This window comes from Hemibagrus wyckioides, linkage group LG13 (assembly GCF_019097595.1).
Source record: "Hemibagrus wyckioides isolate EC202008001 linkage group LG13, SWU_Hwy_1.0, whole genome shotgun sequence".
Taxonomy (NCBI): domain Eukaryota; kingdom Metazoa; phylum Chordata; class Actinopteri; order Siluriformes; family Bagridae; genus Hemibagrus; species Hemibagrus wyckioides.
In genome coordinates, this window is record NC_080722.1 from 2,562,049 (window position 1) to 2,590,000 (window position 27,952).

The 27,952-nt window shown below is 42.6% G+C and overlaps 2 protein-coding genes across 16 annotated transcripts in view; one reads left to right on the plus strand and one right to left on the minus strand.

Annotated features, from left to right (window-relative positions):
• Positions 1–27,952, plus strand: part of lhpp (phospholysine phosphohistidine inorganic pyrophosphate phosphatase) — a 61,831-nt gene that overhangs the window by 21,850 nt on the left and 12,029 nt on the right. For 2 of the 13 annotated variants that reach the window (XR_009206306.1, XM_058405804.1), the window contains exons 7-9: positions 15,459–15,540; positions 16,677–16,726; positions 16,854–16,973. The exons of 5 other annotated variants lie outside the window; for them this stretch is intronic. Coding sequence is in view for 7 of the 8 variants with exons in the window: in XM_058405804.1 (XP_058261787.1) it covers positions 15,459–15,540; positions 16,677–16,701 (107 nt within the window). In the remaining variant the exon portion in view is untranslated. Of the gene's footprint in view, positions 1–15,458; positions 15,541–16,676; positions 16,727–16,853; positions 16,974–27,952 lie in introns of those variants that run through there. 6 more of the 13 variants (XM_058405808.1, XM_058405800.1, XM_058405809.1 and 3 more) reach the window with 3 other exon arrangements.
• Positions 24,933–27,952, minus strand: part of fam53b (family with sequence similarity 53 member B) — a 28,838-nt gene continuing 25,818 nt past the window's right edge. For 2 of the 3 annotated variants that reach the window (XM_058405799.1, XM_058405797.1), the window contains one exon: positions 24,933–25,919. In XM_058405799.1, the coding sequence (XP_058261782.1) occupies positions 25,662–25,919 (258 nt within the window). In that variant the 3' untranslated portion in view covers positions 24,933–25,661. The remainder of the gene's footprint in view (positions 25,920–27,952) is intronic. The other variant, XM_058405798.1, reaches the window with a different exon arrangement.

Here is a 27,952-nt window from a genome sequence, read left to right on the forward strand (position 1 = left end):
CCATCCTACGCACTACATACTACACCCTACACCCATACTATACACTACAACCTACATCCTACACACTACACCCATCCAATACACTATACCCTACATCCTATACATAACACGCATCCTACACACTGCACCCTACACCCATCCTATACATGACACCCTACATCCTACACACTACAACTCTCCTATACACTACACCTTTCACATTACAACCCTACACCCATCCTACACTCTACACCCTACAGTCTACATCTTATACCCTGTAACCCCACACTCACGATACCCTACCCCCTACACCCTACATCCTTCACACTACATCATACACTCTACAACCCTACATCCTACACCTCTAAAACACTACATCCTACAACCCTACACCCTACTCATCCCCTTTCTTCCAGATGTAGTCGATTCATGAAGACATTGATGTTTTTGCACTGGAAAATTGTGCACTGGAGATAAATGTAGCCAACAAGCAAATGCATCCAACACCACACCTCTTTATATCATGGTGTTCTCACACTGTGAAGTTGTGTGATATTCAGAGGATTTTTTCAAAGTGACACAGATTTTCTGCAGATTTGTTCCAGGATGTTTTGTATGACATCATCAGCACGCATTCAGTCAAATCTTTTTTATTCACTTCTTTCATTCAACATGAATACAGCACTCATAGAAAGTCATTACAGATGTGTCTCACTACTGGGAATTTAAAACAAGAAACCTGCGTGTGTGATTTCACCAGTTCATGTAGCTACTTTAAAACTGAGCATTTCTGGGCTGCAACAATTCCAAAAAAACTCTAAAATCCTGGAGAGACCTGGACACGTTTCTGAAGAATCTTCTAAACTTCAGTAACTGTACACTTCCAATGTTACTGTCAGTGAAACAGGTGTATGGAGAGACAGGTGTCTAGTCTGTGGTCCTGACAGGTGTGTGACCTGGGGTCTGCTATGGTGTCTGGACAGGCTTCTAGCTTGTTGTCTGGTCAGGTGTCTAGTCTGTGGTCCTGAAAAGTGTGACCTGGAGACTGGACAGGCTTCCAGCTTGCTGTCTGGACAGGTGTCTGCTCTGTTGTCTGGACAGGCTTCTAGCTTGCTGTCTGGACAGGCGTCTAGCTTGCTGTCTGGACAGGTGTCTAGTCTGTGGTCCTGAAAGGTGTGTGACCTGGGGTCTGTACAGGTGTCTAGCTTGCTCCCTGTACAGGTGTCTGCTTTGGTGTCTGGACAGGTTTCTAGCGTGCTGTCTTGACAGGTGTCTGGACAGGCGTTTAGCTTGCTGCCTGGAAAGGTGTCTGTGATCCTGACAGGTGTATGACCTGGGGTCTGGACAGGTGTCTGGCCTGGGGTCATTGTGTGTCCACGAGCAGGTAGAACAGGATCAGGTGCTGCTGTGTTAGTAGATTAAAGGTATTGTGTTGCTAATGAGTTGTTTTATTGTTTCATGTCAGATGTCTGTGCGCTGTTGTAGACACACAGCTTATAGAAAAACAATAGAAATAAAGCAGAAGTGTTACATTCCTCAGCACTGTGGGAACTTTCGTTTCGATCGATCGTCTTTCCTCACAGAGCCAGCTCAGCCATGTGTAATATCACAAAGATTATCATTTTTATATCAAACAAGTAATAGAGGTCTGTCCCACTGAGAATCTGATCCTTATACAGTGTGCTTGTCATTTCTGTAATCTAATCACTTAATACATGGCTTATAGACTAGCATGGCTAACACTGCAGGGAAGGAGTCTCCGATGTGACAGTCTGTCAGTGTTACTGACTTCTGAAGATGTGACACGATGCTTTATTGTGTTTTTTTTTTTTTTTTTTTTTTTCATCGGTTTTGAGGGATGTCCTGTTCTTGGTGATGTTGAGTGATGTGATGCTCCATTTTCTCCACCTGCTAATGATACTGTGCTTCATGGTACATCTAGTGTTTTGGAAACCCACTGATGTTTCCACAGCGAGCTCAGTGTAAGCTCTTTGGCTTCAGAAGCCGGATGAAACCGAGACGAAAAAGAGAGAAGCTGTTGAGGGAACTGACTGTTTGCAGCTGCTATAATAATGACAGACTAAAACGTTGTTTCAGTTGCTGTGGTGTAAAAGGAATGAAATGCTTAGCGACATTCAGTTGTCTTTGTCACATACACATTAGTGCACAGTGAAATTCTTTCTTCACATATCCCATCCTTGGGAGTTGGGGTCAGAGCGCAGGGCCAGTCATGATACAGTGCCCCTGGAGCAGGGTGGGTTAAAGGCCTTGCTTAACAGCCCAATCGGTGACAGCTTGGCGGTGCTGGGGCTTGAATCCCGATCTTCCAGTCAACGACCCAGAGCGTTAACCACTTGAGGTATCACTGCCCACAATAATCCACAGGAATTCGGCTTCATCCCAGTTTATTTCTTTCTGCTTAATGATAAGCTATCAACAGGTTGTTCATAATTTAGCCGCTGCACATGTAATATGTAGCAGGATTACAGTTCAGTTGTGTCTCAGGTGTGTGGTATTTTCTACGTTTCTATAGTCTATAGTAGAGATCATTTAAATATAAGCGATTTACTGCGTCAGCTCTTGCAGGTGCATGATGTGTGTGTGTATGTGTTTATACACTCGATTAATTCTGCCTCAGGGTGATTTCTACAGCCTCTGCCTGGATGTAAGGATTCAGCCTGCGGGCATCTTTACATCCTGCGGTAAATAATCCACTGTTTAGATACAAACACATGACCAACACGTGTGAAGTGCTGAAGTCTGCAAAAGTGCTGCATGAGGATGTGACACAGTTATATGGAAAAACCAGAGCCAGCAAACAGCAGCCATATTGTCGCGTGTGTGTGTGTGTGTGTGTGTGTGTGTGTGTGTGTGTGTGTGTGTGTGTGAGAGAGAGAGAGTGTGTGTGTGTGAGAGTGTGTTTGCAATTGCATAAGTTGTTTGAGATATGAGAAATGTTCTCACCTACACTACCGCTTTCGGTGTCAACCACAGCCTCTGGATTTCTATAAGATAGGTTTCTGCTGCACTGAGAAACGAGAACTGTTGAGTAATGAGGATCAGAATGGCAATAAATGAATAAACAAACAAATGAATAAATAAATAAATAAATAGGTAAGTGAATAGGTATGCAATTAAATAAATAAGTAAATAAATGAATAGGTAGGTAATTAATTAATTAATTAATTAAACAAAAATAAATATGTAAAGAAATAATTTCTATAAAAAAATAAATCATACAATAGTTTTATTTAAAACTCTGACTTATCAGTCAGTTGTTCATTATACTGTACATTTAATCTAAAATGTATTCTATCATTTCATCTAATCTTAATCTAATCTATCATTTTATCTGAATCCTGTATTTTATTATTCCATGTCCACATACACTGATAAACAGTACAATGCCATATATGGAAGACTGTACTATCCCCAGTGCTGTCCAGTCAATAAGATATAGATATAGATGGTTTTTTCTCACTTATTTGCTCACTTCTCCGGCAGTGATTTCTCCCTGGATGAAATATAACGGAGAAGTGAGGTGAGGTTAGTGAGAAAAGCTGTGACTGAACGTCTAACTTCTCACAGGATCTCAGCAGCTGTGAAGCAGCTTCACTTAACTCACATGACTGTCTGATTGAGTGTGTGTGTGTGTGTGTGTGTGTGTGTGTGGTCTGAGGCACTGCAGAAACTCACTTTATTATACCAGCTCTAGTGCTACAAGCTGTTAATGAGAGCAGGGCAGTGGGGGTGTCCTCATGACTACAGAATGAAATGTGGGCGTGGCTTTAAAAATGAAGAAGGAAGGTTGGATATGTTAATGTAGATACTGTATAAAAACCTGCATACTCTTTTATTGCACATAAAAGGCACCTATGGACATGTCCCAAATCACATACCCTCTTATATCACCTTTAAGGTGCCTTTGGACATGTCCCAATCCTCACTCTATCTTTATTTCACATTTAAGGCACCTATGGACATGTCCCAAATCAGACACTATACATATAAGGCACCTATGGACATGTCCCAAATCAGACACTATACATATAAGGCACCTATGGACATGTCCCAAATCCAGACACTATACATATAAGGCACCTATGGACATGTCCCAAATCAGACACTATACATATAAGGCACCTATGGACATGTCCCAAATAGTGTACTCTATTATTTCACATATAAGGTGCCTATGGAAGTGTCCCAAATCGCACACTATATTATTTTACATATGAGGTGTTTATGGAAGTGTCCCAAATCACACACTCTGTTATTGTACATATAAGGTGCCTATGGACATGTCCTAAACCACATACTCTATGAGTGAGTGAACGTCTTTGAGCCGCACATCACTCCTGAGGATCAGGAACTTTATTGATCTTTATCACACACTTTACACAGAGAAGATGGAAAGATCTCTGAATGATTTTCATAACGATGCAGAACTGTATTCTAAGGAACTGTTAAACAATGATTGTGTGTGTGTGTGTGTGATGTAGTTACACTAGTGTGTGTGTGTGTGATGTAGTTACACTAGTGTGTGTGTGTGTGTGTGTGTGTGTGTGATGTAGTGTCCCAATCCACACACCCGATTCTCTATAAACCCTTTCATTAAGTCTTATCTTCTCACATACATCTTCCTGAGAATCTCAAAATGTCTCGGATTGTGCAAATCTGGATCTAGGGTATTTCTGTGGAAATGTTAAAGAAAGCAACACAAGCAAGTGTGTGTGTGTGTGTATGTGATGTAGTTACACTAGTGTGTGTGTGTATGTGTGTATGTGATGTAGTTACACTAGTGTGTGTATGTGTGTATGTGATGTAGTTACACTAGTGTGTGTATGTGTGTGTGTGTGTGTGTGTGTATGTGTATGTGATGTAGTTACACTAGTGTGTGTATGTGTGTATGTGATGTAGTTACACTAGTGTGTGTATGTGTGTATGTGATGTAGTTACACTAGTGTGTGTGTGTATGTGATGTAGTTACACTAGTGTGTGTGTGTGTGTGTATGTGATGTAGTTACACTAGTGTGTGTATGTGTGTATGTGATGTAGTTACACTAGTGTGTGTATGTGTGTATGTGATGTAGTTACACTAGTGTGTGTATGTGATGTAGTTACACTAGTGTGTGTATGTGTGTATGTGATGTAGTTACACTAGTGTGTGTGTGTGTGTGTGTGTGTATGTGTATGTGATGTAGTTACACTAGTGTGTGTATGTGTGTATGTGATGTAGTTACACTAGTGTGTGTATGTGTGTATGTGATGTAGTTACACTAGTGTGTGTATGTGTGTATGTGATGTAGTTACACTAGTGTGTGTGTGTGTGTGTGATGTAGTTACACTAGTGTGTGTGTGATGTAGTTACACTAGTGTGTGTGTGTGATGTAGTTACACTAGTGTGTGTGTGTGATGTAGTTACACTTGTGTGTGTGTGTGATGTAGTTACACTTGTGTGTGTGTGTGATGTAGTTACACTAGTGTGTGTGTGTGATGTAGTTACACGTGTGTGTGTGTGTGTGTGTGATGTAGTTACACGTGTGTGTGTGTGTGTGTGTGATGTAGTTACACTAGTGTGTGTGTGTGATGTAGTTACACTAGTGTGTGTGTGTGATGTAGTTACACTAGTGTGTGTGTGTGTGATGTAGTTACACTAGTGTGTGTGTGTGATGTAGTTACACTTGTGTGTGTGTGTGTGTGTGATGTAGTTACACTTGTGTGTGTGTGTGATGTAGTTACACTAGTGTGTGTGTGTGTGTGATGTAGTTACACGTGTGTGTGTGTGTGTATGTGTGTGATGTAGTTACATGTGTGTGTGTGTGTGTGTGATGTAGTTACATGTGTGTGTGTGTGTGTGATGTAGTTACACTAGTGTGTGTGTGTGTGTGTGATGTAGTTACACTAGTGTGTGTGTGTGTGTGTGTGTGTGATGTAGTTACACTAGTGTGTGTGTGTGTGTGTGTGATGTAGTTACACTAGTGTGTGTGTGTGTGTGTGTGTGTGATGTAGTTACACTAGTGTGTGTGTGTGATGTAGTTACACTTGTGTGTGTGTGTGTGTGTGATGTAGTTACACTAGTGTGTGTGTGTGATGTAGTTACACTAGTGTGTGTGTGTGATGTAGTTACACTAGTGTGTGTGTGTGTGTGATGTAGTTACACTAGTGTGTGTGTGTGTGTGATGTAGTTACACGTGTGTGTGTGTGTGTGTGTGTGTGATGTAGTTACACTAGTGTGTGTGTGTGTGTGTGTGTGATGTAGTTACACTAGTGTGTGTGTGTGTGATGTAGTTACACTAGTGTGTGTGTGTGTGTGTGATGTAGTTACACTAGTGTGTGTGTGTGTGTGTGTGTGATGTAGTTACACTAGTGTGTGTGTGTGTGTGTGTGTGTGATGTAGTTACACTAGTGTGTGTGTGTGTGTGATGTAGTTACACTAGTGTGTGTGATGTAGTTACACTAGTGTGTGTGATGTAGTTACACTAGTGTGTGTGATGTAGTTACACTAGTGTGTGTGTGTGTGTGTGATGTAGTTACACTAGTGTGTGTGTGTGTGTGTGTGTGATGTAGTTACACTAGTGTGTGTGTGTGTGTGATGTAGTTACACTAGTGTGTGTGTGTGTGATGTAGTTACACTAGTGTGTGTGTGTGTGATGTAGTTACACTAGTGTGTGTGTGATGTAGTTACACTAGTGTGTGTGTGTGTGATGTAGTTACACTAGTGTGTGTGTGTGTGTGATGTAGTTACACTAGTGTGTGTGATGTAGTTACACTAGTGTGTGTGATGTAGTTACACTAGTGTGTGTGTGTGTGATGTAGTTACACTAGTGTGTGTGTGTGTGTGTGTGTGTGTGTGTGATGTAGTTACACTAGTGTGTGTGTGTGTGTGTGTGATGTAGTTACACTAGTGTGTGTGTGTGATGTAGTTACACTTGTGTGTGTGTGTGTGTGTGTGTGATGTAGTTACACTAGTGTGTGTGTGTGTGATGTAGTTACACTAGTGTGTGTGTGTGTGTGATGTAGTTACACTAGTGTGTGTGTGATGTAGTTACACTAGTGTGTGTGTGTGTGATGTAGTTACACTAGTGTGTGTGTGTGTGTGTGATGTAGTTACACTAGTGTGTGTGATGTAGTTACACTAGTGTGTGTGATGTAGTTACACTAGTGTGTGTGTGTGTGATGTAGTTACACTAGTGTGTGTGTGTGTGTGTGTGTGTGTGTGATGTAGTTACACTAGTGTGTGTGTGTGTGTGTGTGATGTAGTTACACTAGTGTGTGTGATGTAGTTACACTAGTGTGTGTGATGTAGTTACACTAGTGTGTGTGATGTAGTTACACTAGTGTGTGTGTGTGTGTGATGTAGTTACACTAGTGTGTGTGATGTAGTTACACTAGTGTGTGTGATGTAGTTACACTAGTGTGTGTGTGTGTGTGTGTGTGATGTAGTTACACTAGTGTGTGTGTGTGTGATGTAGTTACACTAGTGTGTGTGTGTGTGTGTGTGTGTGTGATGTAGTTACACTAGTGTGTGTGATGTAGTTACACTAGTGTGTGTGATGTAGTTACACTAGTGTGTGTGATGTAGTTACACTAGTGTGTGTGATGTAGTTACACTAGTGTGTGTGATGTAGTTACACTAGTGTGTGTGATGTAGTTACACTAGTGTGTGTGTGTGTGTGATGTAGTTACACTAGTGTGTGTGTGTGTGTGATGTAGTTACACTAGTGTGTGTGTGTGTGTGATGTAGTTACACTAGTGTGTGTGTGTGATGTAGTTACACTAGTGTGTGTGTGTGATGTAGTTACACTAGTGTGTGTGTGTGATGTAGTTACACTAGTGTGTGTGTGTGTGTGTGTGTGTGTGTGTGTGTGTGTGATGTAGTTACACTAGTGTGTGTGTGTGTGTGTGATGTAGTTACACTAGTGTGTGTGTATGTGTGTGTGTGATGTAGTTACACTAGTGTGTGTGTGTGTGTGTGTGTGTGTGATGTAGTTACACTAGTGTGTGTGTGTGTGTGTGATGTAGTTACACTAGTGTGTGTGTGTGTGTGTGTGTGTGATGTAGTTACACTAGTGTGTGTGTGTGTGATGTAGTTACACTAGTGTGTGTGTGTGTGATGTAGTTACACTAGTGTGTGTGTGTGTGATGTAGTTACACTAGTGTGTGTGTGTGTGATGTAGTTACACTAGTGTGTGTGTGTGTGATGTAGTTACACTAGTGTGTGTGTGTGTGATGTAGTTACACTAGTGTGTGTGATGTAGTTACACTAGTGTGTGTGATGTAGTTACACTAGTGTGTGTGATGTAGTTACACTAGTGTGTGTGATGTAGTTACACTAGTGTGTGTGATGTAGTTACACTAGTGTGTGTGATGTAGTTACACTAGTGTGTGTGTGTGTGTGATGTAGTTATACTAGTGTGTGTGTGTGTGATGTAGTTATACTAGTGTGTGTGTGTGTGATGTAGTTATACTAGTGTGTGTGTGTGTGTGATGTAGTTATACTAGTGTGTGTGTGTGTGTGATGTAGTTACACTAGTGTGTGTGATGTAGTTACACTAGTGTGTGTGATGTAGTTACACTAGTGTGTGTGTGTGTGTGTGTGTGTGTGATGTAGTTACACTAGTGTGTGTGTGTGTGATGTAGTTACACTAGTGTGTGTGTGTGATGTAGTTACACTAGTGTGTGTGTGTGTGTGTGTGTGTGTGTGTGTGATGTAGTTACACTAGTGTGTGTGTGTGTGTGTGTGATGTAGTTACACTAGTGTGTGTGTGTGTGTGTGATGTAGTTACACTAGTGTGTGTGTGTGTGTGTGATGTAGTTACACTAGTGTGTGTGTGTGTGTGTGTGATGTAGTTACACTAGTGTGTGTGTGTGTGTGTGTGTGTGTGTGATGTAGTTACACTAGTGTGTGTGTGTGTGTGTGATGTAGTTACACTAGTGTGTGTGTGTGTGATGTAGTTACACTAGTGTGTGTGTGTGTGTGTGATGTAGTTACACTAGTGTGTGTGTGTGTGATGTAGTTACACTAGTGTGTGTGTGTGTGTGATGTAGTTACACTAGTGTGTGTGTGTGTGTGATGTAGTTACACTAGTGTGTGTGTGTGTGTGTGATGTAGTTACACTAGTGTGTGTGTGTGTGTGATGTAGTTACACTAGTGTGTGTGTGTGTGTATGTGTGTGATGTAGTTACATGTGTGTGTGTGTGTGATGTAGTTACACTAGTGTGTGTGTGTGTGATGTAGTTACACTAGTGTGTGTGTGTGTGTGTGTGTGATGTAGTTACACTAGTGTGTGTGTGTGTGTGTGATGTAGTTACACTAGTGTGTGTGTGTGTGTGTGTGATGTAGTTACACTAGTGTGTGTGTGTGATGTAGTTACACTAGTGTGTGTGTGTGATGTAGTTACACTAGTGTGTGTGTGTGATGTAGTTACACTAGTGTGTGTGTGTGTGATGTAGTTACACTAGTGTGTGTGTGTGTGTGATGTAGTTACACTAGTGTGTGTGTGTGTGTGTGTGTGTGATGTAGTTACACTAGTGTGTGTGTGTGATGTAGTTACACTAGTGTGTGTGTGTGTGTGTGTGTGTGATGTAGTTACACTAGTGTGTGTGTGTGTGTGTGTGTGTGATGTAGTTACACTAGTGTGTGTGTGTGTGTGTGTGTGTGTGATGTAGTTACACTAGTGTGTGTGTGTGTGTGTGATGTAGTTACACTAGTGTGTGTGTGTGTGATGTAGTTACACTAGTGTGTGTGTGTGTGATGTAGTTACACTAGTGTGTGTGTGTGTGATGTAGTTACACTAGTGTGTGTGTGTGTGTGATGTAGTTACACTAGTGTGTGTGTGTGATGTAGTTACACTAGTGTGTGTGTGTGTGTGTGTGTGTGATGTAGTTACACTAGTGTGTGTGTGTGTGATGTAGTTACACTAGTGTGTGTGTGTGTGTGATGTAGTTACACTAGTGTGTGTGTGTGTGTGTGATGTAGTTACACTAGTGTGTGTGTGTGTGTGTGATGTAGTTACACTAGTGTGTGTGTGTGTGTGTGATGTAGTTACACTAGTGTGTGTGTGTGTGTGTGATGTAGTTACACTAGTGTGTGTGTGTGTGTGTGATGTAGTTACACTAGTGTGTGTGTGTGTGATGTAGTTACACTAGTGTGTGTGTGATGTAGTTACACTAGTGTGTGTGTGTGTGTGTGTGATGTAGTTACACTAGTGTGTGTGTGTGTGTGTGTGTGTGATGTAGTTACACTAGTGTGTGTGTGTGTGTGTGTGTGATGTAGTTACACTAGTGTGTGTGTGTGTGTGTGATGTAGTTACACTAGTGTGTGTGTGTGTGTGTGATGTAGTTACACTAGTGTGTGTGTGTGTGTGTGATGTAGTTACACTAGTGTGTGTGTGTGTGTGTGATGTAGTTACACTAGTGTGTGTGTGTGTGTGTGATGTAGTTACACTAGTGTGTGTGTGTGTGTGATGTAGTTACACTAGTGTGTGTGTGTGTGATGTAGTTACACTAGTGTGTGTGTGTGTGATGTAGTTACACTAGTGTGTGTGTGTGTGATGTAGTTACACTAGTGTGTGTGTGTGTGATGTAGTTACACTAGTGTGTGTGTGTGTGATGTAGTTACACTAGTGTGTGTGTGTGTGATGTAGTTACACTAGTGTGTGTGTGTGTGATGTAGTTACACTAGTGTGTGTGTGTGTGATGTAGTTACACTAGTGTGTGTGTGTGTGATGTAGTTACACTAGTGTGTGTGTGTGTGATGTAGTTACACTAGTGTGTGTGTGTGTGATGTAGTTACACTAGTGTGTGTGTGTGTGATGTAGTTACACTAGTGTGTGTGTGTGTGATGTAGTTACACTAGTGTGTGTGTGTGTGATGTAGTTACACTAGTGTGTGTGTGTGTGATGTAGTTACACTAGTGTGTGTGATGTAGTTACACTAGTGTGTGTGTGTGATGTAGTTACACTAGTGTGTGTGTGTGATGTAGTTACACTAGTGTGTGTGTGATGTAGTTACACTAGTGTGTGTGTGTGTGATGTAGTTACACTAGTGTGTGTGTGTGTGTGTGTGTGTGTGTGATGTAGTTACACTTGTGTGTGTGTGATGTAGTTACACTAGTGTGTGTGTGTGTGATGTAGTTACACTAGTGTGTGTGTGTGATGTAGTTACACTAGTGTGTGTGTGTGATGTAGTTACACTAGTGTGTGTGTGTGATGTAGTTACACTAGTGTGTGTGTGTGATGTAGTTACACTAGTGTGTGTGTGTGATGTAGTTACACTAGTGTGTGTGTGTGATGTAGTTACACTAGTGTGTGTGTGTGTGATGTAGTTACACTAGTGTGTGTGTGTGTGATGTAGTTACACTAGTGTGTGTGTGTGTGATGTAGTTACACTAGTGTGTGTGTGTGTGATGTAGTTACACTAGTGTGTGTGTGTGTGTGTGATGTAGTTACACTAGTGTGTGTGTGTGTGATGTAGTTACACTAGTGTGTGTGTGTGTGATGTAGTTACACTAGTGTGTGTGTGTGTGTGATGTAGTTACACTAGTGTGTGTGTGTGTGTGATGTAGTTACACTAGTGTGTGTGTGTGTGTGTGTGATGTAGTTACACTAGTGTGTGTGTGTGTGTGTGATGTAGTTACACTAGTGTGTGTGTGTGATGTAGTTACACTAGTGTGTGTGTGTGTGTGTGTGATGTAGTTACACTAGTGTGTGTGTGTGTGTGTGTGATGTAGTTACACTAGTGTGTGTGTGTGATGTAGTTACACTAGTGTGTGTGTGTGATGTAGTTACACTAGTGTGTGTGTGTGATGTAGTTACACTAGTGTGTGTGTGTGATGTAGTTACACTAGTGTGTGTGTGTGTGTGATGTAGTTACACTAGTGTGTGTGTGTGTGTGTGTGATGTAGTTACACTAGTGTGTGTGTGTGTGTGTGTGTGTGATGTAGTTACACTAGTGTGTGTGTGTGTGTGTGATGTAGTTACACTAGTGTGTGTGTGTGATGTAGTTACACTAGTGTGTGTGTGTGTGTGTGATGTAGTTACACTAGTGTGTGTGTGTGTGTGTGATGTAGTTACACTAGTGTGTGTGTGTGTGTGTGATGTAGTTACACTAGTGTGTGTGTGTGTGTGATGTTTCTTCAGTTTGTTCTTTCTTCATTCCACTCCAGACACACTGCGTCATCAGGGCTAAAAATACACACATTGTGTGTGTCGTAGTCGACTGTTTGTTTGCAAGTCAACAAAGAGGCGGAAGAGCAGGAAAAGGAGGGAAAGAGAGGGAGGAAAAGCGATAGAGAGGGACGACGGGGTGTCGGGTCAGTGGGGTCGGCTGGGATTATTTGACCGCAGCAGAAATAGTGCTTAGGTTTTATTCCTGGGATTATTTTACTAAATTCTCCACAAAATCTTGTGTTGTTCTTCTTTGGGGCTTTTCAGATACACACTGTGTGTGTGTGTGTGTGTGTGTGTGTGTGTGTGTGTGTGTAGGGCTGGATCATATATCAGTATTGATATTGCTATTAATTATGTTGCGTTAAACTTCTGAGATGTCATGAGTACCATACTCTACCTGTTATTTCTGTACACATTCATTATGAATTAATTAGCATTAATTAATATTATAGAGAGGTGTGTGTGTGTGTGTGTGTGTGTGTGTGTGTGTGTGTGTGTGTGTGTATTAAATCTGATCGATTGGCACGTGACCTTTGTATAAGTGCATCACAAAGATGGGTGTGTCTTCGTATAGTTCAAGTCTTTATTAGAAGAGGTTGTTGTAGGGGGCGTGGTCGAGGATTCATGATCATAGAGTCACATCATTTGCTCAAAAGCTCCTGGCTGGATAATCACACTTAACCTGATCAAATATTTCAGAGTTCACTATACTGCCAAAAGTATTGGGACACCCCTCCAGATCATTGAGTTCAGGTGTTGTTTTTCAGGGGTTGGACTCGGCCCCTTAGTTCCAGTGAAAGGAACTCTTAATGCTTCAGCTTCATACCAAGACATTTTGGACAATTCCATGCTCTTTGTGGGAACAGTTTGGGGATGACCCCTTCCTGTTCCAACATGACTGCACACCAGTGACCAAAGCAAGGTCCATAAAGACATGGATGAGTGAGTTTGGTGTGGAGGAACTTGACTGGCCTGCACAGAGTCCTGACCTCAACCCCACAGAACACCTTTGGGATGAATTAGAGTGGAGACTGTGATCCAGACCTTCTCATCCAACATCAGTGTCTGACCTCACAAATGCGCTTCTAGAGGAACGGTCAAAAATTCCAGTCCTGTGAAATGGGTGTGGCTTATTCTGGGAAAGGTGAAAGCAATTGTGTGTGAAAGCGATATCGCTCTCGCAGTCGTGTGGTCATACTGAATTAGCTACAGCACTTACTGCCCAGTTCATCATTTTAAACTTTTTTGGTTTATCCATCAGACGATAGAGCATCTTTATATCGAAAAAAGCACAAACTGACCAGTATATCAGTCCAGACTGGACATATACACACACACTTCCATGTGGAAAACTAATCCCGTCTGAACAGGGGGTTTGGAAAGATGTTTTGTTTTTCTGAGTCCACTGCTTGACATCTGTTCATTAACTGTTAAAGTGAAAAGCTGGTTCCTGATACCGCCCATTTGCATTTAGCGACACCCACAAAACTCCATAAAAGGTCATGTGCCCAGACTGCAGGGAGCATGAAACGAACAGTCAGGGTAAAGACTGAATGACAGGAGTGGAAGATGTTTTGATTCTTTAATGTATCAATAAAAATATTTAATTATATATAATATTATTATATTATTAACGAAGGAATAATAACGTAATAACGATGATAATAATAACGAGTGCTGTAAGAAATCAGGTGACACCAGGATGCTGGGATTTAGATGAATTTCTTTTTTTTAAAGTAAATGAGCAGAAATGATTTACATATAAATCCGCGCAGAAAAGCTGATCAAAAATTAGCAACATCGGAACAGTGGGAATTTTACTGTATGTTTTTAACGTAGGGCAGATGTTAACGTCCGGCCCCACACTGGGATGTGGTATCATCGTCTCTGCTGAACATCAAACACTTTCACCTGTTTGTCACTCATCACCTCGAGAGTTATAATGTCTAATGATTTATCATTACAGGTGGTATAAATTAATGTGACCTGGACCGTCTCAGGTTATAAGGAAAGGCTGAGGGTCAGGATAACACAGTGTGAGCGTCCCATCACACGGCTGTGTGTTAGAGCTGGACGGCTGTTATTGTCTTGGCCAGACTACATAGAGTGGTGGCTGGAATTTCCAAGCTTATTTTGTGTGTGTGTGTGTTCGTTGGAAGGCAGATGGCAGATATGTAGATTGCATAACGAACACAAACAGTAATGAATAGAGTTGTAGGACTGACCTGTCCCGCATGAGCTTTACTCTCACCATGAACACTCCTCAGTCTCCTGCTCTAGAACCGTGTTCATGCAGAACCTGAGCTTTTACAGAACTGTGTGTAATTACCGTTCATATATGTTCTCTGTACACTGGGTGTAGATGGCCAGTATGTAATGACTCATAATACTCAGTTATTCCATATTAGGAAAATAAAATGTTATTATTAATGTTAACAATAATACAGAGATGCATGCTATGGGGTGATTATCAGGCACTTTCTTGGTTTGATATTGAGGCCACGCCTCCTCACTAAGACTGGGAGATACAGAGGCCATGCCTCCTTCACTAAGACTGGGAGATACAGAGGCCACACCTCCTTCACTGAGACTGACACACACAGAGGCCACACCTCCTTCACTGAGACTGACAGATACAGAGGCCATGCCTTCTTCATTGAGACTAACAGACACAGAGGCCACGCCTCCTTCACTAAGACTGACAAACACCAATGGCTCACCTCCTTTTCTGTTAATGACAAAGAAGCCACGCCTCCTTCACTAAGACTGACAGACACAGATTTCATGCCTCCTTCAATATGACTGACAGACACATTGGCCACACCTCCTTCAATGTTAATGACATGCACAGAAGCCACACCTCCTTCACTGTGAATGACACTGTCTCCTTTAATGAGACTGACATTGGCCACTTTTTCTTCTTTGAGACTGACACATACACACACAGGCCACGCCTCTTTCATTAAGACTGATAGACACAGAGGCCACGCCTCCTTCACTGTGAATGACACTGATACCATGCCTCCGTCCACCTTTACTATGACTGACAGACACAGAGGCCACACCTCCTTTACTAAGACTGACAGACACAATGAATCTCTTTCCTTCTGACCAATCACAATTTAGAATCTGGCAGCACTGTGTGTGTGTGTGTGTGAACACTCATTTGGTCTGTCTTATGTCTCTCTTTCTCTGTCTGTCTGTCTGTATCTGTTGCTCTCTCTATATCGATATCTCTTTGATTCTCTGTCTCTCTCTCTCTCTCTCTCTCTCTCTCTCTCTCTTTCTCTGTTCATTTCTCCACAGTGTCTCTTTGTTCAGGTGTCATGGATGTTACTGACACTCGGCCTCAAAGGCAGACGGCTCGTGTGTGTGTGTCTGTACTGTGGTATTGATATTTCACACACACACACACACACACACACACACACACACACACACACACACACACACACACACACTCAGAGTAACCAGTAACAGTAGATGCACTGTGCTGAATTTTGCATGGTCATAGACTTGGCTGTGTGTCTATTATTCATGTAGAGTACACACACACACACACACACACACATAAAGTTTCTGTCCAATACAGAGTGTGTTATCTGATTGGACAGGAAGAGGTGTGTGTGTGTGTGTGTGTGTGTGTGTGTGTGTGTGTACATGAATAATGTGTGTATGCCCTAATTGGGAACAGTCCCAGTCCCTGCCAGCTGATTACACACTGATTTCACATCCATAACTGAGCAACAATGACACACACACACACACACAATCAATATGTGATCTCCAGATGAACTTACGTCTGTGTGTGTAGCAGTTGAGAAAGCTGTGTGTATGCGCTCTCTCTCCAACACACACACACACATCTTATTAAAAGCAAACAGCTTGATGTCTAACAGAACAATAGAAGGAAAATAAACAGCTTGATTCTCTCTAACACACACACACACACACACTATCTCTCTTAAGGAATGTCTTTGTCACCTAAACCTGTTGGGACACCTTTGTGTGAGAAGCAAAAACACATATACACACACACACTTCACGCTTCACACACCCCTACTAGACACACACATACACACACACTCTTCACACTTCACACACCCCTACTAGACACACACACACACACACTTATCTTCTGGTCTCACATCCTTCCAGAGTGAAGTTCCTTTTGTTTCTGGTTCAGTGGTTAAGTATAAACACACACACACTTGATAATGTGTCTGATAGCATCATACCGGTCCACCCTTGTGTTTACTGATCTTTTTTACTGTGTGTGTGTCTGTGTGTGCGTGTATGTGTGTAGCATGTTGGCCTACAACACACACACATACATTGAACTATAACATATTTATTATGCTGTAGAATCCTGTGTGTAGCATTTTGGCCTACAACACACACACACACACACACAGATACACATTGAACTATAACATATCTATTATGCCATAGAATCCTAGGTGTGTGTGTGATACACTGCCACATATACACATATACATTTATTTGAACACACCCATTTTGCAGTGATCAAAGCTCCTGGACCTTGTGACTGACAGGTGTGTGTTGTTGCCCAGGTGTGTCCTGATAGATTGATTGTTTAAACAGTTAATAACTCTGAACATCTGCTCTGGGTTTAACTCCTGGGTTTCTCTCTCTCTCTCTCTCTCTCTCTCTCTCTCTCTCTCTCTCGTGCATGTGTAGGCTGAGTGATGAGAGACACCCTACAGTTACTGCTGATGGATATGTTGACAATCTGGCCTGTGCTGTGGACACCATCCTGAAACACCGCTGAGTTTACACACGAACTCGTCTCTGATCTCAGACCTGCTGATTAATTAATTAAAAAACTTAAGAGTTTCTACATGTATTACAGCATGAAGTATCGTAAATGTATTGATGCTATGAATTAAATGTGTATTACACCGGTTTAAAGGGACATTACACCGGTTTAAAGGGACATTACACCGGTTTAAAGGAACTGTTCTCATTTTTTAAATTAAATCAGTTTAGTGAGACTGTAGCAGCAGGGAAACTTTAGCTTAATCCCAGTTAAATTGCTGCAATTAAACCGGTTCTAAAATCACCATATTTATGTCCAGTTTCCCAGCACTTCCAGTAGAAAACTGATTTGTGGGCGGAGCTACGGATAAGCTCAATATTTGATGTAACATCAAGAAAAAGCTCTTTGAGCCAATGCTGTATGAGATCAGAGAATGATTGTTGGTTTTTAACCTTTGTGCTAATCTGGCTAGCTAGCATTAGCAGTCAGTCCATAGTGGTTGTTATGGTAACAACACTGAAATCAAAATCAAGTTCACGTCCAATCTCACTCCAACACGTGAGCTAGCATCAGACTAGCCGGCGTTGCTCATTTTGCTAGCGTTAGCAGTAATAAGTTACCCAGAATGCCATGAGGTCAGGGGATGTTTTCAGATTTGCATAATATTTGCATATTCAAACTTTCTGTCCTTTTAGAGACTGGTTTAAAAGCTTTTCTTAGTCTTTCGTGTGCAAGGAAAACATTTGAAACGATTTTTCCCACAGAATGTCTCTGGGTTTCGTGTGTGTGTGTGTGTGTTTCAGTGGGAACGCAATGCTAAACGCTATGAAGAATGTACGTTAAATGGACTGTACCATGTTGACATCTCGGTGTTTGGTTCACTGCTGCCAGATTAGATATGAGAAGGGAAGTGTGTGTGAGAGAGAGAGAGTAGAGAGAGAGAGAGTAAAGAGAGAGTTCACCACAGTGTTATGATTTTGCCTGGGGAGATTTCCACAACATAGACTATGTCGGCTGTATAGCAGTGCGTGGCCAGCAGCTTGTGCACAATAAATACTTTGTGTTTGTTTGTTTGTTTGTTTATTTATTTATTTTTATTTTTTTATTTTAATGTATTTATTTATACATTTACACATTACACCAGTTTAAAAGGACATTATGCTGCTTGCACGGGACATTAGTGTGGTTTAAACAGACAGTCATGATAAATACTTTTTGTTTTATTTATTTATTTATACATTACACCAGTTTAAAGGGACATTACACCAGTTTAAAGGGATATTAAGCTGGTTTAATGGGACATTGCACCGGTTTAAAGGGACATTACACCGGTTTAAAAGGGCATTCACATGATAGTTTGTTTATTTTGTTTTATTTATTTATTTTTATGCGAATGCAGGTTTTAAGTCCTGCTTAAACACAGACATGAACACGCGTGTCCAAAAACTCGATCACAGAGGAATTCAAATAGCAAAAAAGCTAAAGCTACAGGCATTGACCCAGAGCTCAGCGGTCAGCTGGTCTGTAGGATAACATCCTGTGTGTCATGTTACAGCACAATAATCAACATGGGGTCTTCCTTTACCGCCACTTCCTGAAGTCTTGTAGCGCTCCTATTCCACAGCGATTCCTCAACGTTTACACGTCAATTGTTAACGAATAAAACATCATACTTCTTATCTGTTACTGTTACAGAGTAGAGTTATGTTCAGTGTTACCATGGAAACGATCATGAACTCATCCTTGGGGCTATAGTCAGCGCTGCTGTGCATCAACACTTGAATTTTGACCAATCAGGATTCAGCAACGCTGCGAGTGAGTCCATGTGATCCCCCTTTCACTTTTCTTAAACAAACACATCGTGTCATTTCCTGTTTGGTCTCGAGGCTTGTGGGAGATCACCGGAAGTTGTGTGTTTGTGTGTGTGTGTGTGTGTGTGTGTGTGTGTGTGTTTCCAGTAATCGAGCTACACTTTACAGTCAAAATCACATTAATACACACCTGCTAGTGTAGCTTACACTAGAGAACTTAATCACACACACACACACTATCATGAATGTGGTACATGCACGCATACCTGACCCCTAAGACAGTGTCTTGCTAACTCCTGCAGCTCCTGAATGCTTCCTGCCAAACAGGAAATGTGTGCGTGTGTGTTGGTGGAAACACACACACCTGCATTTGGGAGAGGCAGGTAACCTATAGCAACACTGAGCAGCTGGGAAAACACGGAGCAGTGTTAGAGAGACAGTGTGTGTGTGTGTGTGTGTGTGTGTGTGTGTGTGTGTTTCTATCTATGATGCTAGAGGCCAAAGCATGGTATGTAGAAGCCTCATGCTGGACATTAGAAGCCCAAGGATGGGCATTAAAAGCCCAGGTTAGGTGAGAGATGTCCCATTCTGAATGTAAAAATCCTCAGGACAGAGGAAACCTGGCCTCATTATGGAGAAGACAGGTCACATGATAGAGGCTGGACATTAGAAGCCCAATGCTGGATGTTAGAAATCCCAGAAAGCCCCAGGCTAGATAGGAGAGGTTCCAGGTTGGACCAGAGCAGCTTCAGACTGAATGTAAAAAACCCAGGCTGCATGAGATCCAGAGCTGGACAGAAGTCTGGACAGAATCTTGACCCAGGGCAACAGGCTGGAGGAAGGGAACAGGCAGATGACCAAAATATGTTGAAAGCTGGACACTGAAAGGGAGAGAAGCCATGATGGTTGGAGGCCCAAGACTTGGACAAAAGAGTCCTTAGGGTAGAGGAGGTGCCAGGCTGGACAGAATAAACTGCAAGACGGAGGGAGGAGGTCAGAGGATAGACAGAATGGACAAATGATGCCAAAGTCTCTCTCTCTCTCTCTCTCTTCTCCTTCCTCTCACCGCTACTCTCTCCCCCTCTGCTTTTGTTTTTCTCTTTCTTTCTGCTCCTCCTCCCTCACTCTCACTCTCCCACTCACTGTTATTCTTTCCCATGTTTCTATTTCTCACTTTCTATCTTCCTCCCCCATTTTACTTTACTCTCTCTCTCTCTCTCTCTCACACACACACACACACACACACACACACACACACACACAGAGCCGTCACTTTGAAGCTAAGAACCCTTTAATGAACCTTTAAGAAAATAGTTTTTTAAATAAGTCCAGTAAATAAGGGACTACATGTTAAACACCTGCAGGGTTTTAGGTAATAAGAAGTTTGTGTGTGTGTGTGTGTGTGTGTGTGTGTGTGTTAGTTCCCTCTCCGTCTCTCTTCATATCTCTGGTATGATGTCAGATTTCTTTCTATAAAGTCATTCAGGTATAGTGAATTCACACCCTTTACTATCTGTCCTTCACAGAGATGACTTAAGTGCAACACACACAGAGGTGTGACTACAGGGGTGTGTGTGTGTGTGTTTTATACCATCAGTTATAGACACCATTGTCATCAAAGATGCCTGCGGTCATAACTGTGAAAGAATAAAGCAGAGCCCAGGCTAGAGAAAGCCCCAGGGTAGAAAGGAGAGGTCTCATGCCGAGCACCAGAGGTCCCAGGATGGACATTAGAAGGCTCGGCTAAACAGAAGAAGACCTGGGCTTGAGAAAAGCAAGTGGACAGAAGAAATACAAGGATGAATAAAAAAATACCAAAGCCAGGTCAACAGGAGCCTCAGACTGGCCAGAAGAAGCTTTACTCTGTCTATTGGAATGGGGGTCACAGCTGGACAAAAGGAACCCTAAGCTGGGAAAAAAAAGTCCCAGGCAGGACAGGTCAGACCCCAGAAAGATAAAAGAAGCCCCAGGCTAGACAGAACATGCTCCAGTTTGGTTAATGGATTGGGTGCCACTGGCTGGAAGTTGAGTCCCAGAATGAAAGAAAAGAAGCTTGTAGCTCGACAGAAGCCTCAGACTAGCCAGTAGAGTGGAGCCTGTATGAAGAACAAAAGATGATGGATAGAAGAAGATTAGAAGGAAGAACACCCACAGGCTGGCCAGTGGACTGGAAGGCCAGAGCTGAACAAAAGACCCCACAGCATGGACAGAAAAAAAACCCAAGCTGGAAAATAAGAAGATCCTGCCTGGTAAGATAAGGCCATAGTTTCTAGTGGAAGAGACATCCAAGCTGGACAAAAGAGGCCCTAGGATGGGCAGAAAAGTCTACAAGCTATAAGAACAAAGTTGCAGGCTAAAGATGGGCAGAAAAGTCTCTAGGCTGGACGTTAGGTATGTTAAGCTGGACAGAAGCAGCAGAGAAAACCCAGGCTGGAGAAAGAAGCCCCAGACTTGTAGGAAAAAATGCCTAAATGTTGACCAGTGATCTGGAGGCCCCAGGATGACCAACAGGACACTCGACGTTCCCTCCATCTCTAATTTTCTTCCATCACATTTACATTCCTGGCACTCGGTAGGCATTCTCATCCCGAGTGACTTACATTTTATACAACAGAGCAGTTGAGGGTTAAGGGCCTTGCTCAAGGGCCCAGCAGTGGCAGCTTGGTGGAGCTGGGATTCGACCTCTCAACCTTCCTACCACATCCCTCATCGGGACGATCTCTGAGCATGAGAAAGAACTGCGTGTCTCCGTTTTCATCCGGAAAATCAAAGTTACTTTTATGCTGCTGTAAAAGTCAAGCAGATGGTGCGTGGGCGAAGAGACAGAACATCGGTGCGCTAGTGCGTACTACAGGAAGGTTACGCGCAGTCTCAGAAAGCGCAGTCGTAACCCTGAGACAATAACGCAACTCTGTTCCACAATGAACTCTGGTCTAAATGTCGCAGTGTGTGACGCAACGCAGAAAATGCTACATTATCATTTCAGCCATGCTACAGACTGACATGGTACGACCACACACCCACCACAAAGATCTCCGGCATAGAGGAACGCTGTGTGTGTGTGTGTGTGTGTGTGTGTGGGAGATACAGGCCTATAAAGAGTGTCAGGTTACACCCTCAAGAGCACTTGTTCTCTGCAGAGTTCCAGAACCTGCAGCTTTTAAAGGCTACATTCTGAGCATAGCTTCATGCTATAATGCTAATACCCTACAAACCCACCTCCTTGAAGAAAATGCATTCAGTTCTTTTGTATAAAACCCAGCCCTGATAAAACACCATCATCTGGTCCTCATCCTTGGCCTTAAGCTTAAAGTAAATCTAATATGGTGGCATTGCTTCCTTCTGGTCCTTCTAGTGACTAATTTGGCTTCAAATACTTTGTAAAATGACCTTAATCATCTTCACACATCGTTAATCAGTCATGAGAGGATATTCTCGTAAGGAGAATCTCAGAGGGATGGACCATCACCATCATCCACCTGAAAACATAATGTAATAGTGTTAAACAAAATAGTGAGAAGGAACCTTAAGACATGGATGAAGACCGTTTCCCTCGGAGGAAGCCTCTTTTCCTTGGTTTGCAATGGTACATTTAAAAAAATTCTTTCTGAAACAATGACCCTTGGACAGATAAAATAGAGATTGGTCATCATTCACAGCGCCATTTTCAGGGAAAGCCAAATGCAACATTTCACCACAAACCTCTTGCCCGCTGTCAAGCATGGTGGTGCAGGGGTGAAGATTTGGGTGTGTTTATCAACCACAAGTCCAGGTCATCTTACGGTCACTGTGACATCTGTGAACTCAACACACACTGTAGGCAAATATCAGGTCATCTGTCCAGCAGATAAAAGTGCAGGTTGTGATGAAGACATGCACAATTAAAGCCCCAGGGTAAAGATCTAGGTTGAGACAGCTGGATGGAAGAGGTACCAGGCTGGGTCAAAGACCTTCAGGCAGAACTGCTGGATGGAAGAAGCTTCTTGTTGGACCTGTGGCTCAAACAAGCCTCAAGCTGGATGGATGGTTCAGAAAGAGGCTGGGGTCTCTGAATGGTCAAAGCTCCAGATCTGGATCAAAGTACTTCAGGCAGAACTGCTGGATGGAAGAAGCACAAGGATTGATGGCTGAATTGGAAGAAGCTCTAGGCCAAAAGACTAGATTGAAGGTTGGATGCTGGGATGATGACTGGCTTGATGACTGCAATGGAAGAAGCTGAATGTGAGGAGTTCCATAATGGTCAGGTGGATTGACGAAGCTTCAGAATGGACAGAGGAATGGACTAAGCCCCACTCTGCATCTAAAAAGGGAATATTGTGTGCATTAGGTTTTAGCTCGCTGTACCGTTCCTTTACCTAGCCACACAAAGTGTGTTTGAGGGTCTTTATTATCCTCCGTTCCTCTAAAGAGAGAGGAAGTCATCTGCAAGTGATTCAGGACACAGCCTCCTGCACTCTGCTGTCTCACTCCATCAAGAATCTCCTGTTTTTATTCACAGCACTTCAGTAGATTGAAAAGATAAACAAAATCCCCTGTGATCTTTCTCACCTTGGGTTCCTCTGAAGTTCACGCTCAGAAACAGGTTCTTCAACATATCTAACATGTCCACGAGGACAGTTTTGAAACCCTGAGCTGGATGAAAGAGATGGAGGCTAGAGAAATCCCAGGTTAGACATCACAAGCCCTAGTCTGGACAGTAAGATCCCCCACACCGTAATAACAAAAACCTCAGAGATGATGGAACTAGCCCCAGGCCCAAGACTGGCTTGCCCAAGACATTTCCCAACTGTTTTGTGAATAAATAAATGAATGAATGAATGAATGAATGAATGAATGAATGAATAAAAAGGAAAAAAAAAGGAAATGACCCGTGGGAGATTTCCCAATTGTTTTGTTTTATAAATTAAATAATTAATTAATTATAGTAGTATATCGTATATAGCAGTATATCGGATGACCAATCATCGCTCCACACCGTCAGGAAGGACAAAATCCTGCAGGTTTTAAAGCAACGATTCAGAAACCTTTCATAAAATATTCACTTTTCCAAAAACATGCAGTGTAAACAGGCTGGAACCACAGAGGGTCTGTTCACTTCCCACACACACACACACACACACACACACACACACACACTCACACTGGAGTGTATAGCGTGGCTGAAGAGTTTAGAGGCCTGTTTGCATATTTGCTCCTGCTGACTGAGTTCACCAGCTTTATAAAGACTCTTTGTGCAGAGTGAGTGTGTGTGTGTGTGTGTGTGTGTGTGTGTGTGTGTGTGTGAGCAGCCATGTTGTCTAGGAACTGGGCAGCACATGAGAACGATCTCAGTGGGTCAGGTTACATCAAAATCCTTGAGTGAGCTCAAAGGGAGGGCCTCCATACCAACACACACACACACACACACACACTGTTCTCCCTTAACCCAGTGACCGAAGACACACACACACACACACACACACACACACAGTGTGTAAAAACACACAATACTCATAGCTCCGCTTCATCACACTGTTGATCAGTTTCTTCTAACTGCACTTGACCGAGTCCTTTAGTCCTGATTTAACATGTGTCCATCATTCCAGATGTTCCCAGTGTGTATCTATAGTGTCTCCTGTTTTTAAACACTAGCCTGATCGGGTCAGTTACAATTTAGGACAATACTTTTATAGTTCACAATCTCAGTACAGGTAAATGAAGTGCTTTAATGACCCACAGACACCCTGTACATTAAACAGATCTAATCCCATAATCCTGTGCGTCAATAGATAGATAGATAGATACAGACAGACAGACAGACAGAGACCGATAGATAGACAGACAGACAGAGACCGATAGATAGACAGACAGACAGAGACCGATAGATAGACAGACAGACAGAGACCGATAGATAGACAGACAGACAGAGACCGATAGATAGACAGACAGACAGATAGATAGACAGATAAGAGACAGATAGACAGGCAGTTAGATAGATAGACAGACAGACAGGCAGTTAGATAGATAGATAGATAGATAGATAGATAGATAGATAGATAGATAGATAGATAGATAGATAGATTCATTTGTATGCTGTAAACGCCAATTTCTTGCAAAATTTCAACTCGTATGCCATCAGAGAGCTATGGGTTCAAATCTTATGTTTACACTCAAACACCCCCCCACACACACACACCAAGCTGCAGGCGATTTACAAACACACTTTAAACGCTGTTTATTCGTATAGAAATAAGTACATTTTTACGTTACATTTTGTAAAAAGAATTAAACTCTATTAGCTTGAAATTATCATTCAACGTTATTAAAACCTGAAACCCTTTCCAAGCTTTTCACTGTGCGTGTGTGAGGTGTGTGTGAGGTGTGTGTGTGTGTGTGTGTGTGTGTATATAATGTGTGCATCAATGCCAGTGCAGGTTCATCAGTAAGTCCTCATTTGTTTTTTGTTTTTTTTTACGGCTCTTGGATCCTTTTTCCGGTTCCGTCCTTCTTCCTGATGCCGTGTACTTTCAGATAAACGGAGCAGAGAGAAAAAAAAAGAATACATCCTTAAAAATATAGATTTATATCCCCCCCCTTCCCCCGTTCAGCTCCTCATTCAGCACAGACAGGCAGGTGGGACTCTGAGAACGGAGAACGCACACTGTCGTTACATCCTTCCTTTAAAAAAGAAGAAGAAGTAGTAGAAGGAAAAAGAAGCTACAATATCTGCAACAGAGTGCGAGCAGAACCCCGATATCCCACAATCCACTCTGTTTTTGTTTGTTTTTTTTAAATCCAAGATTCAACCTGAGTCATCCTAACGTCCCACAATGGCGTTTGTGAGCGTCCGTTTGTCCTGAGTCCTATTCATCCCCTGCTTCAGCTCCCTCCACACAGCGCCATCGCTACAGGAAGTGGAGGAACATCCTCCAAAAAGTCTCAATTTCTCTCGATTTGCTCGATGTCGAGTTCCCCGCCCAACACGTCCCTCCTTAACCCGCATAGCTCCACCCACGGAGGCTCTCGCTCCTTAGCGTCCGTTTCGTCGATGACCGCAGAGTCGTCATCTTTAGGGCTGAGGGGATGCGCCGTCTCGCCCTGGTGGACGGGGCTGCCGAAAGAGGGCGGGGTCTGGCTTGATTGACAGTAGTCCTCGTTGTTAAAACGTGGGCAACTAAGGCTCTGGAAATTCTGTTTCTGTTAAAACAAACAAGAATATCAGATTAGCATCACGTGTTTCAATATGATCAGGTTAATGATCAAATACTGGAACAAACTGAATGGAGAAGGGGGGGTTAGAGTCTAAAAACACCAGCTATGTTTAATGAATGCAAATCAAAACAAATTCTTACTGCCATGAGTTAACGCATCAATCTCGCTAAATTTCGAATAAACATTTCATGACTGATCTTGCGAGGGAAGTACCATCTCTGTGAAGTGGTACAGTCCAAATGTTGCAGGAATAGTAAAAATATAAAAAAGACATGGCGATGTGGTGAAGATAAATATATAGAAGATAACAGCCAATCAGGTTCAGTATGTAAATGTGAGCTGTATAATTAAAATAGCCAGGAAAAGGGGGAGGGGCATGTAGGGGTAAGTGGTGTGTTTGAAATTAGCATATTTATAGAATTTTGGATATCTGGAACTATGACTGCAAGCAACTCATTCTGTTCTTCAAAGCAGGTCATTTGTTTATTGTTATTGAAGGTCAAAAAGTTACCGCAATTAAAAATAAATAAATAAATAGAGCAGAGAAGCTATATTTAACTAAAAGCCGCGGGAGAATGTTTCTGTTCCAGCTCACTGACAGGAAAAGCCAGTTCGCTCAGATCGACAGGTTTCCTAGCTTTTGTTCCACCTGAGCGCTTTTATCCGTCTGAACGCAGCGTAGATTCATTAAAGGTGATGGTTTTAAAGGGATGGTGCGGAAAAGGAGTTCTCACGTTCACGAAAAAAGAAAATCCTCCATCTGCTTTCGCACCTTCGATTCATTCTCATCTCCGTACCGGAGCTACGCTGCTAATCAGCAACAGAATCGCTAACGCCGTTTATACTCCACAGCACGATCCGTCTGATTTAGGCCACGCCTCCTACCTGAGCACCGCTATTCACATGTGATGATGATGATGATGATGATGATGATGATGATGATGATGAATATCGATGTTTGGAATAAGACACTTTTCTGAGACGCAGAAGGTAAAATTCTTCTCTGGAAACGAAGAACGAATTCTTGGCGGATTGTGTAACGTCGATGTCGTAAGTAACGTGATGAAATTCGATTTAAAAAAATATTGTCCATTTAGAAGAACTGTGAGCACTGAGCCACTCCCACTTCCTCTTCTCCAGCACCTGCACTCCGGATAAACACAACTCATGAATTCTTTTTCGAGACGAAAGCACAAAGGATTGTGGGATGGCGAGAAACGCTGAGCTGGATTCGACTTTATGTAAATTAAAAGCAGCAGCTGTGTCACACCGACCAATCTCTTCTGTACGAACTTCCACTGATGCGGTCGTCATCTTCAGTATTAAAGAGACCAAATCTAGCCGTGTTCTCCTTGGGTGGGTGGGACTAACTCTCTCATTCCCTGTCAATCACAGGCACTTGCCCCTCTTGCTGTCTGCAAACTCGGGTATGTGGAAGAGGGCAGATTGCTATATCTATTCCAGTTGAGAGTGTTGCACTGCCTGGCTGGTAGCTTTCACCTACCCCAGGGGACAACTTCCTGGTCTGGGGGTTTGTCAGAGAGACAGCAGCACATACACTATATTGGCAAAAGTATTGGGACACCCCTCCAGGTCATTGAGTTCAGGTGATGTTTTTCAGGGGTTGGGCTCCGCCCCTTAGTTCCAGTGAAAGGAACTCTTAATGCTTCAGCTTCATACCAAGACATTTTGGACAATTTCATGCTCTTTGTGGGAACAGTTTGGGGATGACCCCTTCCTGTTCCAACATGACTGCACACCAGTGCTCAGATGGTTTGTAGATAGCGATGCATGCAAGAGGAAACTGACAGCAAGCCGCCACCCTGCAGTGTGTAGCGCTCCTGCACCGGGGGAAACCCCTGTGCCCGGGGACCGAGTCGACTGAATGGGAGTTTAGATCTCCACAACGACGCACAGCAAAAACAAAACTAACACATCGGCCATGGTTAAAGGAGGAGGGTGAGATGGAAGATGAAACCTACAGAGAAGTGTTTATGTTCACTTTCAGTCATCCTCAC